Genomic DNA, 16,966 nt, shown 5'->3' with positions numbered 1-16,966 from the left:
ACTAAATGGATTTGATTCAAACTTAAAATAGTTGTTCCACCACACCACCTACATCATGTGACATAAGGTGCTTAACTCTGACATAAATTTTTTATGAATTATGTCCCCTTTTACTTTAAATTTAAGGTTGATTTTGATGTATTTTCACTATATCTCAGTTATTACAAAATGGATTTGATTCAAACTTAAAATAGATGTTCCACCTTATCACCCACATCATGTGACACAAGGTGCATAACTCTGACACCAATTTTTCATGAATTATGCCCCTTTTTACTTAGAATTTAAGGTTAATTTTTATGTATTTTCACTATTTCTCAGTTACTACTGAATGGATTTGATTCAGACTTAAAATAGATGTTCCACCTCATCACCCACATCATGTGACACAAGGTGCATAACTCTGACACTAATTTTTCTTGAATTGTGTCCCCTTTTACCTAGAATTTAAGGTTAATTTTGATGTATATTCACTATATCTCATTCTGATTGGCTTAGAGCCAAAGGGAAGTGACCTTTTTTTAACTTTTGTATGGAGTTTCTTCACCTTAAATTCCAGGAATTAGTCTATTTTTAGAAATCCTATTTTTAGATTTTCAATATTTTAGGTATTTTTCTAACTTTTTTATTATAAGTCCTATGTAAAAAGTAAATACATTTTTCTGTAGTAACATGGGTTGATAAGACTTTTTTTTGTATTCACTTTTAGTGTATCTCTAATTTTAGAGATTTAATATATTTACTAGTATTACTATACTAGTATTATACTAGTTTTACTTACATGTGGAAGCCCAGGATGAAGTACTCCAAAGACTAAGTATTTTTAAGATTTCCTATGGTTGCCATTCTTCTGTGACAAGACCGTATGGTGGGGGTATGAGTCACTCCTGTGACAGTTCTAGTTTTCATTTGATTTGAAAACATTTATTACGAGAAGAGTTAAATTTTGCATGAAAGACCGTTTCATCTAGCATCAACATCCCTTACTAGAATGACTTGATACTAATGCAGATGTAACCTGTGACCATTCCTCATCTTCGGACATCACCTAACCTCAGTTTGACCTTGACCTTGACCTCATTTTGGACTTAGGTTGCTTTATATGGACCATCTCTTGGTTAACCAAATGGGACCGTTTCGTCTAGCATCAGTACCGCTTACAAGAATGAATTGATACTAATACAGATGTAACCTGTGACCATTCCTCATCTTCAGTTTGACCATGACCATGACCTTGACCTCGTTTTCGACTTAGGTTGCTTTGTACCGACAAGGATGCCTCCGGGGGCATCAAGCTTTTATTGAACGCAGCTCCTTCTTCTTTTTAATGACGGAACTTACTTTTAGGCCTACTTAATTTCTCTCAGGTTTTTGTTATGCCCCCGGCATCTACTGATGCGGGAGGCATATAGTGATTGTCCTGTCCGTTCGTCCGTTCGTTCCTCCGTCCATACGAGGTTAACCAAATGGGACTGTTTCGTCTAGCATCAATACCCGTTACTAGAATGCCTTGATACTAATGCAGATGTAACCTATGACCATTCCTCATCTTCAGACATCACCTGACCTAAGTTTGAACTTGACCTTGAACTTGACCTCGTTTTGGACTTAGGTTGCTTTGTATCGACAAGGATGCCATTGGGGGCATCAAGCATTTATTGAACGCAGCTTCTTGTTTTTTGAATTGAAATTAAATTGACTTCAATGGTCCAGTTCTGTAAAATATGTTGTATCTAGGTTCTGACAGGTATTTTCATGTTTGCTTTTATATTGAACAGGTGTTCATATACCGGTTGTTTTGGAAGAGTAAAGACAATCCTAGAAGAATCAAAATGGACGACATTAAGAAAGCATTCCCCTCCCACTCTGAGAGCAGTATCAGAAAAAGGCTAAAGCTGTGTGCAGATTTCAAAAGAACTGGTATGAAACTAATACCCTGTTAGTGCTCCTCTGTCCAGCTTTCTTGTATACCTTGTATAGTAAGGTCAGATAAAGTCACAAATATACTGTTGAATTGTTAGCCTTTAGCCTGCTAAATTTCTATAATGGACTGGTCCATCATTCAATTTTGGCAGTATCATTTATCATTTGAAGGGGTGTTTACTGAAAATTTGCTAGCTGAATAGCAAACAGTGCAGACCATGATCAGACTGCACGGATGTGCAGGCTGATCTTGGTCTGCACTGGTCACAAAGGCAGAATCACTTTCTGCCAGCAGGCTAAAGGTTAGTAGTACCTGACATCATGATGAGCTGTCCTGGCATCAGAGACAACACATTTTTTTCAAAGGATACAATAATTTTTATGTTGCTTGTTTCTGGACATTTTGGATTAATGTAAATTTTTATGTATAATGCAAACAAGCTAATTGAAATAAATGTTTTTGAATAATTGGGATGAAATTTCAAAGTACAAAAATGTGGACAGTGAAATGATTAATACTTAAAACAGATTTGCTACTGGCTTCACATTGCACTGATAGAAGTTTTAAGCCACTTAAAGACTGCCTGAATTTGGGAAATATTTTGTAATCAGTAGATGGGCATCAGGGTTATAGTATTGTGATTTTATCAAGTAAGGGGCCTCCGTGGCCCAGTGGTTAAGGTCGCTGACTTCAAATCACTTGCCCGTCATCGATGTGGGTTTGAGCTTCACTCGGGGTATTGAATTCTTCATGTGAAGAAGCCATCCAGCTGGCTTACGGAAGGTCGGTGGTTCTACCCAGGTGCCCGCTCGTGATAAAATAATGCACGGAGGGGCACCTGGGGTCTTCCTCCACCATCAAAACTGGAAAGTTGACATATGACCTATGATTGTGTCAGTGCGAAAAACCAACAAAATAAATAAATTTATCAAGTAATGTAGAAAATTACAGCACATTTCCATTTTCTCTGTGTAGAAAGTTATTCTAGAAAATATGGTAAGTAAAATGTTACAAAAAACAGTTTCTTAAGACATTTGTTCAAACAAAGTTATTAAATTTTGTTTTTGTTTTATGTTTTTGTTGCTTCATGTATTTATGTTTAAACGGTTTGTTTTTGTTTGTATTTTGCTTTTGCATACCATTTTACTATGGGGTCTCAGACTTGTACATTATAACTACCACCAAAATTATTTATTTATGCAGGAAGAAATCTAGAAATAATAATCTTTTATTCCTTTAAATGCATGCAACATGTTGTAAGATTATTAAATGGGGATTCCACAGAATACACAAAAAGTTCATATTTAATTTAATCAATAAGGACTTTCCTTATGATGTCTTTATTTGAATATTACTGTTAAAGAAAATGTCTACATATTTAATGATATATGTGCAAGGAAAGATTTATTCACATTTGTTCTAACAGTTCATATAATTATACCAGTGCATCTGAAGAGCGTATGTTTATGTTTCATTGTTTGTTAATGGTTTATAGGTATGGATTCTAACTGGTGGGTGTTGAAGCCAGATTTCCGACTGAAGACAGAGGAAGAGATGAGAAATATGGTGTCACCAGAACAGTGCTGTGGTTACTACAGTATGCTGGCTGCAGAACAAAGACTTAAGGTAACTCTCATTAATTCAGGCATACATGTTTTAGACAGAGTGGATTATAAGATCAGTTTCTTTGATTTACTTGTTCCCTCCAATAATGCAGTATGTTGAATTTGCAAAAATTGGCAGTTTTGAAATGAAGTACCCTATTTTAAACCTAGAAATAATGTTTACCAAATTTCACTATGATAACACAAGTTTGCTGTTATACCCCTCCCCCTTGTCTTGTTGGGGTAGGCCATTAAGATGTTCTTTTATCTGTCAGTTTATTGGGCAAAATTAGTGTCAAATGCATTTGAAACTATTTTATATATGTTGTTCAGCATGTGAAGTTGCACAAGTTGGGTTTTGTTTGCCATTTTACACAGCAACAGCAGAGGTATGGCCATGGACTTGGTCAAAATTATGTACAAAATATCTTTGATGCAGGCAGCTTAAATTCCAGATCTAGGATCTTTCTTTTTTTATTCCATTTGATTGATTGGAATTTCCATTTGTATGTTGCCAGGATGCAGGGTATGGAGAGAAATCATTCCTTGCACCAGAGGAGGATAATGAGGAAGAGACACAACTCAAGATAGAAGATGAGGTTTGCAGTTTTATCTGTGTTAAAGTCATTTAAGATACCGATATTTGTTTTCACCTTATTAGTTTCTATTTCGATTTTGTAAGATCATTTGATACCACATGAGAAGTGCAGGCTTTCAAGTAACATCATGTATAACTTAAACTTAGAATTTAGAAATATTAGTGCTTTATGGTTTATACCTATGTTTGAAGGCAAAATGAAATATTTATCATACAGTACAGATTTTTGGAAATTTTAAAAACTCGATCGGTCCGATATAAAATCACCTCCTACTACATCGGTATTACCCCATTCACCATATTATACATTTATACTTTATTTGTAAAACATGAACAAGTAAAAACATTAGTGTGTCATGCATTAAAAATGATTTACCGTCACATTAAAGCATTCCATTTACCAAGCTTTAACAAAGAATGTTTTATACAAAAGATTTCTCTAATCAGTCTTTAAAACATACAAAATGGCTGTTGCGGCCCAGGTCAAAGTAATTAAATCATTTTTTTTTTTTAAAGTGAGCTAATGATAGAAATCAAAAGAAATGGGTCCCTGTCAAAAGCATTCAGGCCCAGTTAAAAGTGTTTAAGACATTGTAATCGGCTGCCTGCAAACATTAGAAGATGTGCCACAAGAGCACTGTAGCGACACATACTAATTACATACCGATTACCAAAGTGACAGTCGGAATGTTTGACATGTTTCTTGATTATCTGAGTTTTTGTGCCATCAACAATTTCCTGCTTGGCAGGTTGTGTATTGAGATTTCAGACCAAATTTTATACTTTTTCTCCATTTTTATTGGACAGTTTATTCCGTTTTTTCATTTATTAAATAAATCTGTGTGAAAATGTAAAAATTGGTCCAAAACCAACAAACTGGCAAGTTTCCGATGCCCTGGTTCATTTAGACTGGATACACTAAATGAAACTGGTCGGAACTGACTTTTGTTAAGCATTTAATATTTGAAGATACAATATCAAATTTATGCATGAGGAATCACTGTTATTCCAGGTAAAGACAGCTCCATGGAACACTACCCGAGCTTATATCTCCGCAATGAAAGGAAAATGTTTACTGGACCTGAATGGTGTAGCTGATCCCACTGGGGTTGGAGAAGGTTTCTCTTATATCAAGGTATTTGTTTGATGAATATGTTTTAAGTAAACACAGTCAGCACAATTGTCGGCTGTTTCATCTTATGAATGTCTAATATGGTATGTTCATTCAAATTCTTATTTTTCTGCGTTCTATCTTTTATATTGGTAAAAAAAGGTGATTTCATAAATTGTATCTTTATCTAATCAGTTAAGTCCACATTAGTTTCTACATTCTTGATCAATGACAAGAACTTTTATGCTCGACTATTAAAAGTCACCTGTGTGTCGGTGTCCGCATCGTTGTCCAGATTTGAATAAGTTTTTGTATATAAGCCGATATCTCAGTAACCTCCTGTGGGAATGGATTTAAACTTCACCTATTAATTCACTGTGATAAACTGACTTACATTGCTCATGTTTCATAACTCTGTTTTGCTTTTTTCACAATTATGCCCCTTTCTCAACTTAGCGAAGTTTTGGTTAAGTTTTTGTATGTAAGCTGGTATCTCAGTACTCACTTATGGGAATAGATTGAAACTTCACACACTTGTTCACTGTGTTGATTTGACATGCAATGCACAGGTTCCATAACTCTTCTTTGCATTTTTTACAAAATTATGCCCCTTTTTCGACTTGTTGTCCTCCAACAGCTTTTATTTATGACTGGTGTCCCTGTAAGGATATCCCTTGGATTACATTTTCTCTGTGCTAGTGTTGCCATATACTGCATCTAGAGTCTTGATACACTTAGTTCAGTCTCTGTTGTAAAGATGTCAGTGACTTTTGAGGAAGTAGTGGTGTTTTGTGTTTTTTCATCTGCAAGTTCTTTCAAAACTGCTGTCTGAAGTTATTAAACTAAGCAAAATTAAATGAACTGTACCTCTGTTTGTCACTTTAAGGTACCGAACAAGCCACAGCCAAGAGATGAGGGTAAAGATAACACACCACAGAAGAAGACTGTGACAGGTACAGATGCTGATCTCAGGAAACTCTACTTAAAGGATGCTAAAAATCTTCTCAGAAAATTTGGAGTCCCAGAACATGAGGTAAGTGTATTTTGTTGTGGTTTTAAAACTAGTAATATCTGAAATGGATTTTTTCCACAATTTTTGGTAGGTATGCTAACTTCTTTGCTAATAATAAAAAAAGTAAATTAATAAACAGAATAATAGTAAACTGTTGGCAGTTTTCTCAAGAAATATCTTATCACACTAACGAATTGATGGAATGCCTAGATGCTTATAAAACAAAGTGCAAAGAAAACATTTTCATTGATAAACAAGATCTCATTTATTTATGAGGCCTTGCAAGATTTCAATCTGTGTTCTTTTGAGAGATTCAGATCTGTTTAATATAAAGCTTGTTATACCTAGAAAATAAAGTGTAAGGTCTTTTATTGATACTTTGTCATTTTGCCATGCATGAAATTACATCATAGAGGATTGATGTAGCTGCTACTCTACAAGTAAAATTATTTAAGATGTTTTCAGTCTTCATGAATTTGTTTAATATGTATATATCAAGCCAGCTTTCAGCCTATAAATGTGTTTATATTGAAGTAAGGCATTTTGTTAGTGAGCAGACTTTGATTTGCATGTCGTACTGTAATACAAACAGGGAAAAAGCTAATTGATTTATTACCTCAAATTTTTTTCAGATCAAAAAGTTGTCAAGATGGGAGGTTATAGATGTTGTAAGAACAATGTCGACAGAGCAGGCTAAGGCAGCAGCACAGCAGGAAGTTGGACATGAGGGAGGCGGCTGGAACAAGTTTGCCCGAGGTAACAGGTTCTCGGTGGCAGAACACCAGGAGAGATATAAGGAGGAATGTCAGAGATTGTTTGATCTGCAGAACAAGTGAGTCACATCGTAATGATATATGAGCCGTGCCATGAGAAAATCAACATAGTGGGTTTGCGACCAGCATGGATCCAGACCAGCCTGCGCATCCGCGCAGTCTGGTCAGGATCAATGCTGTTCGCTAACAGTTTCTCCAATTCCAATAGGCTTTAAAAGCGAACAGCATGGAGCCTGACCAGACTGCGCGGATGCGCAGGCTGGTCTGGATCCATGCTGGTCGCACACCCACTATGTTGGTTTTCTCATGGCACGGCTCATATGTATTATAGTAAAATTTCATTTGCTGTAACTTGACAGAACAGGAATAATTGGTTTGAGTTATCAGTAGTTCAAGCTAGAAGTGAACAATATACACTATACAGGGAATTTGCCAGGACCTGACGATGAGTTCGAGCCAAGGGCAGTGCATGAATTATTTATGTTCCAGCCAGTGTATTAAACAGGAAACACTTCTACATATAATTACATTTCTTTGAAATTCATGAATGTCAGTATCTGTAGCTGCAAGTCCACTATCTATGAGTCACAGAAAATTAAAGAAAAGATATTTATATTTCAGAATATTATCATCAACAGAGCATCTGTCTACAGATGAAGCCTCCAGTTCGGAGGACTCAGAGTTTGAGGAGATTGGGAAAAATTTGGAGAGTATGTTGTCTAACAAGAAAACAAGCTCTCAGGTAATATATAGTTGAATCTACAAAATTATCATCTGTGTAATTACACATGTATGTTAATTTAAAGGATGTCGTATTTTCTGCAATGGGAGCTTGTTGGTGCATAAGTTTGGCTATAATTGAAATTACTTGAAGCAGTTTATGGAAGACTGACACAAACACATTAGCCTCAAAATAAAAATCTGTAGCTGAAACATAGTGGTTTGTTTTGAATTCCTTGTTATAGATAGAGTTTATGAAGTGAATTCTTTGTAAAAAAGAAACCAATAGGGAGTGACCGACCGAGATGTCATTTTCTCGAAAAATTCTCTTCATAAACTCTGTCTGACATAGTGTGAAATCAGAATTGCAGAATCAGTCATGTTCATTTAATTGAAGTTTTCAGATTGTATTGGAATCTCTATCTACCTTTGTCTGACACCTCGAAGTAACAAAAGAATGTTGGTTTTCTTTGAAATACGATGAAGGGGTTGTCATTGGTATGCATGCATATTCAGTCAACACTTTTTAGCATGTAGAGCCGTTCTTCAAAAATTATTGCTAAAGTCATATTGGTCTTTAGGAATAAGAAGCCACATTTTTTGAAAAATAACTAGCTCTGATTGGTCAAAAAAGTAGGTTTGCACACTATGCGGAGATAGAATTGAAATTCTGTATAGTTCCAGTGAGATTGTCTCCCTAATTAAGCTGCTCTGGACCTTGGTTAGTGAAAAATGGATATGTTTGTAATGAGTCATGTTTTTATATAGGACAGAAACAAATAGATATAAACCAAATGGTATCACTGAGATGGCAGCAAGTAAAAGGATGGAAATAGGAAGATATGAAAACAAATGTTTTTGAAGTGCATTGTGTATTATTGTAGATAAAGATGGAGAGAGAGGAAGCAGAGAGAAGGGAGTTACAGAGGATGATGATGGAAGGTAAAGATGACAAACAGAAGAAAGACTCAGTTAAACAAGAGGAAGATCCTATGGCAAGTGTTGTAAGTGTCCTTAACCTTATCAAGTTAGAAGAAGATTATTTTGTTAAATGACAGGAAAGGACGTACTGGACCTCTCTACATAAAAATCATATACTTACAAATGAGAAATGACTGTACAAATGGACTTCAGGTATTTAGCCCTTAAGTTATTGTCGAGCTTTTGAGAATATAACATAAAAAGAAATATATGAAAAAGTTATTACCAATTCAGCACATAAAAGTTTCATTAATAGGTAAGATTTCTTTGTGTGCAGTTATTATACCCCCACAAAACAAATATTTATAGGGGTATATAGGAGTGAGCTTGGTTGGTCGTTCTGTTGGTTTTCATGGTTTCAGGACAAAACTCATGAAAGGCTTAACAGATTTAAATAATTTTTGATACACATTATTAAATACAGGTTAGGTTTGACTTTGAGGTCAGTAGGTCAACGGTCAAGGTCACAATGACCCGGAACAGTTAAACGGTTTCCAGATGATAACTTGAGAATGCTTTGGCCTAGGATCATAAATTTTGGTACAATGTTCAACATCATAAAGTACAGGTCAAGCTTGACTTTGAGGTCAGCAGGACAGGGGTCAAGGTCACAGTGACCCAGAACAGATAAACAGTTTCCGGATGATAACTTGAGAGCAGTTGGGGCTAGAATCAAGAAAGTTGATAGTGAGGTTGGTTATGACCAGCAGAGGACCTCTATTGATTTTGAGGTCAGTAGGTCCAGGTCACAGTGACCCAGAACAGTTAAACCATATCCTTAACATTACTTGAGAATGCTTGGGCCTAGGATCATGAAAGTTGAAAGGCAGGTTGGTCATGACCAGCAGATGACACCTATTGATTTTGAGGTCATTAGGTCAAAGGTCAAGGTAACAGTGACCCGGAACAGTTAAATCATTTCCAGATGATAACTTGAGAACACTTGGGCCTACGATCATGAAGCTTAATAGAGAAGTTGATCATGACCAGCAGATGACACCTACTGATTTTAAGGTTCGCTTTTGACATTGGCTTACTTCTGTGACAAGGTCGTATTGTGGGAGTGCAATTCATCACTCCTGTGACAGCTCTAGTAATAAGTTGTACATATAATTCAGTTTATTGTCTTTTAAAACAGACAGGAAAGAAGTTGAAGATTACCCGAGTGTTTGTGGATGATAATGGTCGAGAGTTCACCAGGGTAGAGTGGGTGCTTAAACCAGCTGTTATTGATGCCTATGTCCGCATTCAGAAAACAAAGGATCCAAATTTTATGTAAGTTACATTTTTAGGCATATAAATGATGGATTAATTTCAGTTGGTCAGAGGAGCCATCATGGGCAAGTGGAAAAGGTTGCTGTGCACAACTCACTTGCACTTCTTCACTGAGGGTTCGAAATCATGCTAGAATTTGTTCATTTGAGGAAGTAATCGAGTTGACTTAAAGAAATTTGGCCGTTCTGCCAAGGTGCCCGCCAGAGAAAAAACATTGGAGTTTTGAATTCACTGGATTGATGAGCAAAATGTTTGCCAGCAAAATCTGAGTTTCAATTAATGGCCTGAATACAGGACAAAACATAATGATGAACCCTGAAATAGAGCTACCTGTTGATAAATTATGTCATGTATTGAAAAGATTACTTTGCTAGAAGTTGTTCAGAAAGTTATTGTTCACTTTCTAGAAAATCTCACAGTGGAGGTTAACTTCACTTTTAGAACTGAAAACCATTTATCATGCTTTTTAAAGCAAAAAGTTGTTATATTCGTTTGCTTTTCATATAGAGTTTAAGATTTCTAATAGTAAATACATTGAGCTGGAGTCTTGTAATAAATGTTTAAGTAGACATATATGTCTGTTTTATTATTTCAGTAAACAGTTTGCCACTATGGATGATGCTGCTAAGGAAGAAATGAGAAGAGAAAGAAGAAGGTAATGTTTAACTCTAGATCCTAATTGCCTAAATTTAGTTACTTACAAAAATAGCAAAATTGAAACAGTTTTGTTTCAGCAGTCATTAAATTATATTTTATTCATTAGATTACTAAACAATGTTATTTGCAGTCTTATAATAAATACTTAAATAACAGAATATTATCTACAGTTAGACCATTGTACTATGGTCTTTTGCCTATTCTTGTTAGGCTGACTGTCTTATTTTAGGTTTTGGATCATACATGTTATGACACGCTTAAACCTAAAACCTATAAATAGTGTGATATGAAATAACATTAATCTACGACTGTCAAAAATGTACCTAAGATTGACAAAATTTCATTGCTATAGATTACAAGAACAGTTAAGACGTATTAAAAGAAATGAGGAGAAAGATAAGGCTGCTCCTGATTCATCAGCTAAAAAGAAGAAAAAGAAAGAAGTTCAGTTGTTGAAATCTAAGGTAAAGTATGTTTCATTGCTCACCGATGAGCATGACTTAGTCTAGTGTGTACCAGTACATTGATAGTTTCTCTGATTGGTAAGAGGGTCGAAATATTTGATACTTTCTCTTAAAGATTACCAGTGTATAATAGGGTTATTATAACAGTAGCTTGATCTGGGATGCAGTATTCGGCTCGAGTGGATTTTGCCAGATCGGATCTCACGAGGCATACAAGCGCCGAGTGTGATCCGACCTTGCAAAATCCACGAGAACCGAATACAAAGTCCCAGATCTAGCTACTGTTATAATGACCCTTTTATTATATACATTTACCACTTTGATTCTTGTATAGTTCTTAAACAAAATCTTCAATGTTAATATTATATGGATTATTGTGAAGTTTTTATGTGCGCTATTTATAGAAATGTGTCCGGTCATGCATATTAATGAAAATAGTCCGGCAGCATACAATACGGAAGGTACAATACGGAATTTAAAAGGTACAATACGGAATTTATGTCTGTCTGTTCATATTTAATTGTAAAATACAAGCCGATTTTTTTACAGACTTTATATAGGTATATAATAAGAATGATTATTCAAGTGTTGTGATATTAATAGATGTGTAAATACATATGAAACAGTATGTACATGGATGTTTCTGTGCCATTCTTTATTTTTTTATGCATTTTAATAGGCTTACATTGTGTTATGCTAAAGAAATACTAGGCATATCAGAATCTACCAGTAATATTCTTAACACAACAAGACTGTAGCTTGTACACTTGCACAGTCAAGGTTTTCTTTTATAGATGAAGTGTGGTGCATGTGGGCAGACTGGTCACATGAGAACCAATAAAGAATGTCCAAACTACAATAAGACAGTCGGGAGTATACCTGCACCAGTCCAGGTTGCCATGACAGAAGAGGAAGAAGAAAAACAAGGAGAGACTTTGCAGGATCATGGACTGGTTGATGTTGTAGGGACTAAACTCAAGCTCAGCAAAAGTCTTATTGAACAGTAAGTGTTGATCACAGCAGTAAAAAGAGAGAAAATTGTACCCTCAAATACAAGTATATTTTGGGCTGAATTGGAGTCATGGGCATCCATTCATATATATTTGGACTTGTTGTCATTTCTTTCTAGAGGTCTGTCTCTGAAACATTTAAATGGATTTTCAAAGAAATGCACATATTGCTTGCCTTTGTAATACAGCAAGATACATGCATGACCAATTTCACAGGTTCTAATGTCAAGGAAACACTTGCATTTATACAGTCAAAGGTCATATAGCTTTATTTTGTGTCTACCTCAAGACTCAACTGCTGAAAGGACCTCAAGACTCCTGAACTGCTGCAAGGATTTTCATAAAACTAGCATCACTTATCTAAAATATGAAGACAATATGCAGAACACTTACATAGACATTTCCCTTATCAAAACAGCTTTTGGGGTCAGGAATATCTGTAGTTACATTCAGTGATTCTTTATACTTTGTATCAGAATTTTTGGTATTTTCAGATTTTTGAAACATTTACTGTATATACTTACTATACCATCTTCTCTTCAGTGCTGAGCAGATAAAGAGAAAATCACTAGTATTGAAATTTCCAAAACAAGCTATGGAATCCAAGAAAAGGAAAAAGGCAGGAACAACAATACACTGTGATTACTTGAAGGTAGAAACATTGCTTACCTTTAATGTTCAAAATTTAAGTTCAAGATTTGTAGAGTTGATAGTACTACTTTTTAATAAAAAAACTTCTGCAAAAAAATTATCTCCCAACAAAAAGCCTGTATTTTTGTCTAAACTAGACAAGTTTCCAAGTAAATTAAAATCTCTATAGAAACTAGATAAGTTTCCAAGTAAATTAAAATCACCATAGAGACTAGACAAGTTTCCAAGTAAATTAGAATCTCTGGAGCAACTAGATAAGTTTCCAAGTAAATTAAAATCACCATAGAAACTAGACAAGTTTCCAAGTAAATCAGAATCTCTAGAGCAACTAGACAAGTTTTCAAGTAAATTAAAACCTCCATAGAAACTAGATAATTTTCCAAGTAAATTAAAATATTAACTAGCAACACCCTTATATCAAGGATATTTTAACAGTATTGCTGTCCATATATCAACAATGTGTACTGCCATATTTTCTTGCATTACATATATTTAGCATATTTATCTGTGGTTTAGTCAAAATCTGTTAATATACTAGTAACCTATATAGATAACAAAGACGGGGAAAAGTTTTCCTGGTTTACACTTTGTAATGTATCATAGTCCTACACATAATATTCACAACAATATAATTTATATTTATTCCATATTACTCGACATAAGATAAGAACATGTACCATTCTTTGTCTTTTATTTATCTCATTGTTATACTGTTAAATGTTTTAAGATCATATAACACATTATGACGAACAAATGACTTAAAATACTTGATTTCTAAATTAATATATTCTACATCTGCTAAGGTAAATGCATCAATAGATCTGAGAAAAACATTGAAAAGTTAAGTTGGCATGTTTTTGGCCGCTCTATCTTCAAGCGAGAGGAGACCAGGCGCAAGCATGAGACAACACGCGATGCGATGACCCCTAAAAACCGCAGACGGCACCCAGCACACGGACCACACCCGAATGTATGACAGCAGACCTCAGCTCACCACGGCTCCGCACCAAAACGATGCCACGAAGCAAGTCAAGAGCTGCTACCAAACACTCAGTGCTAGAAAGCTGTCTGATATTGTCTGTGCTAAAACAAGAACGACAATATTGGCATTATTGTCCACGAAAACGGCATGCGTTAAATATTCATGAGACAGCCCAATTCTTCAGCTAGTAAAACAAAATACGGACTGACCGGGCCTACCACACAAAACACCAACTGATGCACCCCAGACACACTTCACCTTGCAAGAAGCAACGCAACATAGGCACCACACAACATTATAGTGAAGCATTACAGACAACGGAATGCAACCAGGGCCTCACCAGTACCATTGTGATGCATTACAGACACTTCATATCGCAAGAAACAACGCAACATAGGCATTACCAACACTATAGTGAAGCACTACGGACAACGGAATGCAACTTGGCCTCACCAGTACCATAGTGATACATTACAGACACAACCTAGGTTTCGCCAATACTGTAATTATTCACTATAGAAGCTTCACTACGCAAAAAAGCAAAGCAACCTAGGCATCACCAGAACCTATAGTGGTGCACTACAACCACTTCACAAGCAAGCAACGCAACGCAACGCAATGCAATCTAGGACTCGCCAGTACTATAAGGACGAAATCCTAGTGACCCAAAGCAACTTCAGGTCAACCAACCTTAAATAGCAAGGTGCATCTTTTGCAATGAAAAACCTTTGGTGCACTGTTTAAGACAATAATGCCCTTGTGATAGGCCCGATAAAGGCAAACATAGCTTCACCAAACTGAGCGGACCGTGTCCATAACTGACAGACGACAACGCAAATTACACTGAACTGTTCGGAATAAAATTCATCACACCAAACGCATAGATATATCTCTAGTTCGGCGTCTACCGTGTAAATCGCCACAAAACAAACACCCAACCGGTTATTGTTTAGCAATCTAATTAACTCGATATCTCGCCTGATCCCCTCAATTCAACATTATTTGAGCGACAGTCCTAACATTTAAGGTATAATTACCGATTCATAAAAATTACAAAACACATAAATAACTGCCAGTGAGCCTATCTTTTATCTAGAAGCTAAGATATAAATGAAAATACCTAAGCTAAAGTAATACACAAGTTCATGTAATTTCTTTCCTATATATTCTTTTACAGAAAATGTCTTAAACATTAATTTAATTTCCGATATCCTAAAAAAGCAGACAGCTCCAGTTAAAAACATTCTAACGAATGCTGTTATTTATCAACACAATACACCTGAATTCCATAAATCGGGAACTATCCAAAAGTTAATTTCCAGGAATTATCTATCTACGGTACTTTGAAGTTCCTTCGACTTGGCTTCTATCACAGAACATTCATTCGTAACTTCTTTGAGTATGATTATAATTGGGATATCGGAGACTTCACAGTGTACGTTGCACTAACAGCTCACTGACATCTTCAATAAACGCCATATAAGAAATCTGTACCCTGAAAGTATAATACAAAACGCAGCAAATCTGACACAAATTTCTCCAGAATGTCAGGTCTTTCACCAAAAAAACTAAGTTAACCATAAAAACTACTGCATTAGCAACCTTAGGGGTGTGGCGGGAGGGTAAGTTTATCTTTACTGAACGACATGTAGAAGAACTGTAGATTCTGTCAGTGTATAATAACGGTCTATTCGCCCTTTCAGACGCAATGTGAGAAATCTGCACGGGCTTTTTGCTTTTATATCGAACAACTGGCTGTGTTCTGGGCTCGCTGAACATGCACATCAGTACTGTATTAACAAAACGAGAACCAGTTCAACTGAATAATAAAGGCCGATTAATCCCGAATCCTTAGCAACTAACAAACATTTAAGTCTCGAGGAATAAATGAAATTATTTTAAGGAAATAATTTATATTATTCCATATTACTCGACATAAAATAAGAACATGTACCATTCTTTGTCTTTTATTTATCTCATTGTTATACTGTTAAATGTTTTAAGATCATATAACACATTATGACGAACAAATGACTTAAAATACTTGATTTCTAAATTAATATATTCTACATCTGCTAAGGTAAATGCATCAATAGATCTGAGAAAAACATTGAAAAGTTAAGTTGGCATGTTTTTGGCCGCTCAAATCTTCAAGCGAGAGGAGACCAGGCGCAAGCATGAGACAACACGCGATGCGATGACCCCTAAAAACCGCAGACGGCACCCAGCACACGGACCACACCCGAATGTATGACAGCAGACCTCAGCTCACCACGGCTCCGCACCAAACGATGCCACGAAGCAAGTCAAGAGCTGCTACCAAACACTCAGTGCTAGAAAGCTGTTTAACAAACACCATGCGTCCCGTCTCCTCTCGATTTATTGATTTTTTCCGCCACAATAAATTTTGCAAAAATTTATCCCCCAAAAAATCAACACAAAGAAATATTAGACATTTACAATTTTCTATTAAAGCATCTCTGTGACCGCGGCAAATCTCAAGTAAAATGCAATGAATCCGCGCGAAAGAAATTATAGCGAACGCATAAAATATAGGTAAACATTCAATCCACACGGCCAGCCAACCGCTGGAGTCGAAAATATCACGCGGTGTTACCGAAAGATACTGTAATATTTCTAATACGAATGATCAGTACGTACAGGAAAAACTAATTAAGCGTATTGATGCACTTATCCCTAATAGCATAAATCTGAACAACATTTTACCGGGAAAAAAGTTGCTGTGGCATAACACATTATAGTGTGATTTGGTTAACCGTAAAAATCTTGGGCAAACTAGATCTTAACAAAATAATTCGATGTTAGGTTATTTGTGACGTCAGAACTTCTGAATCACAGTAAGTAGTCATGAAAAATTATTTGTTTTATTTGCGTGTATACATGGTAAAAGTACATACATAGTTTCAAATCACCAAAATTCGTAATTTCGGATATTGTTTAATAGTTTACCTAAATCAATGAAGAATTGTATCAACTTTTGGCACACACAAGTTTTTATTTGAATTTGTGTCTAAATTGTGAAAAAATTGTCATAAATTTAAACCTCTAGCATGTAAAGCGTCGGTAGCGATGAACATTTTCTCAGAAACTGCTTGAACTATTTGGTCTTTTGAATGTTTGACTCGGGGATATTGCCCATAAGAAAATAGTATCTTAATATTTCATAGAATCGCGTTAAATTAA

The 16,966-nt window shown here is 35.6% G+C and overlaps 1 protein-coding gene across 5 annotated transcripts in view; it reads left to right on the top strand.

Moving 5' to 3' along the window:
• LOC123556421 (transcription initiation factor TFIID subunit 1-like) overlaps nt 1-16,966 on the top strand; it is a 75,666-nt gene that overhangs the window by 36,609 nt on the left and 22,091 nt on the right. For 4 of the 5 annotated variants that reach the window (XM_053542629.1, XM_053542628.1, XM_053542630.1 and 1 more), the window contains 14 exons: nt 1,779-1,920; nt 2,900-2,920; nt 3,420-3,550; nt 4,047-4,127; nt 5,139-5,261; nt 6,124-6,270; nt 6,882-7,081; nt 7,644-7,764; nt 8,627-8,746; nt 9,862-9,998; nt 10,594-10,653; nt 11,008-11,119; nt 11,914-12,122; nt 12,673-12,781. In XM_053542629.1, coding sequence (XP_053398604.1) covers nt 1,779-1,920; nt 2,900-2,920; nt 3,420-3,550; nt 4,047-4,127; nt 5,139-5,261; nt 6,124-6,270; nt 6,882-7,081; nt 7,644-7,764; nt 8,627-8,746; nt 9,862-9,998; nt 10,594-10,653; nt 11,008-11,119; nt 11,914-12,122; nt 12,673-12,781 — 1,713 coding nt within the window. The remainder of the gene's footprint in view (nt 1-1,778; nt 1,921-2,899; nt 2,921-3,419; nt 3,551-4,046; nt 4,128-5,138; nt 5,262-6,123; nt 6,271-6,881; nt 7,082-7,643; nt 7,765-8,626; nt 8,747-9,861; nt 9,999-10,593; nt 10,654-11,007; nt 11,120-11,913; nt 12,123-12,672; nt 12,782-16,966) is intronic. The other variant, XM_053542632.1, reaches the window with a different exon arrangement.

The sequence above is a fragment of the Mercenaria mercenaria genome, chromosome 5 (assembly GCF_021730395.1).
Source record: "Mercenaria mercenaria strain notata chromosome 5, MADL_Memer_1, whole genome shotgun sequence".
Lineage (NCBI taxonomy): Eukaryota > Metazoa > Mollusca > Bivalvia > Venerida > Veneridae > Mercenaria > Mercenaria mercenaria.
The sequence above is the reverse complement of the archived record's forward strand: the minus strand, read 5'-3'. Positions and strand labels throughout refer to the sequence as shown.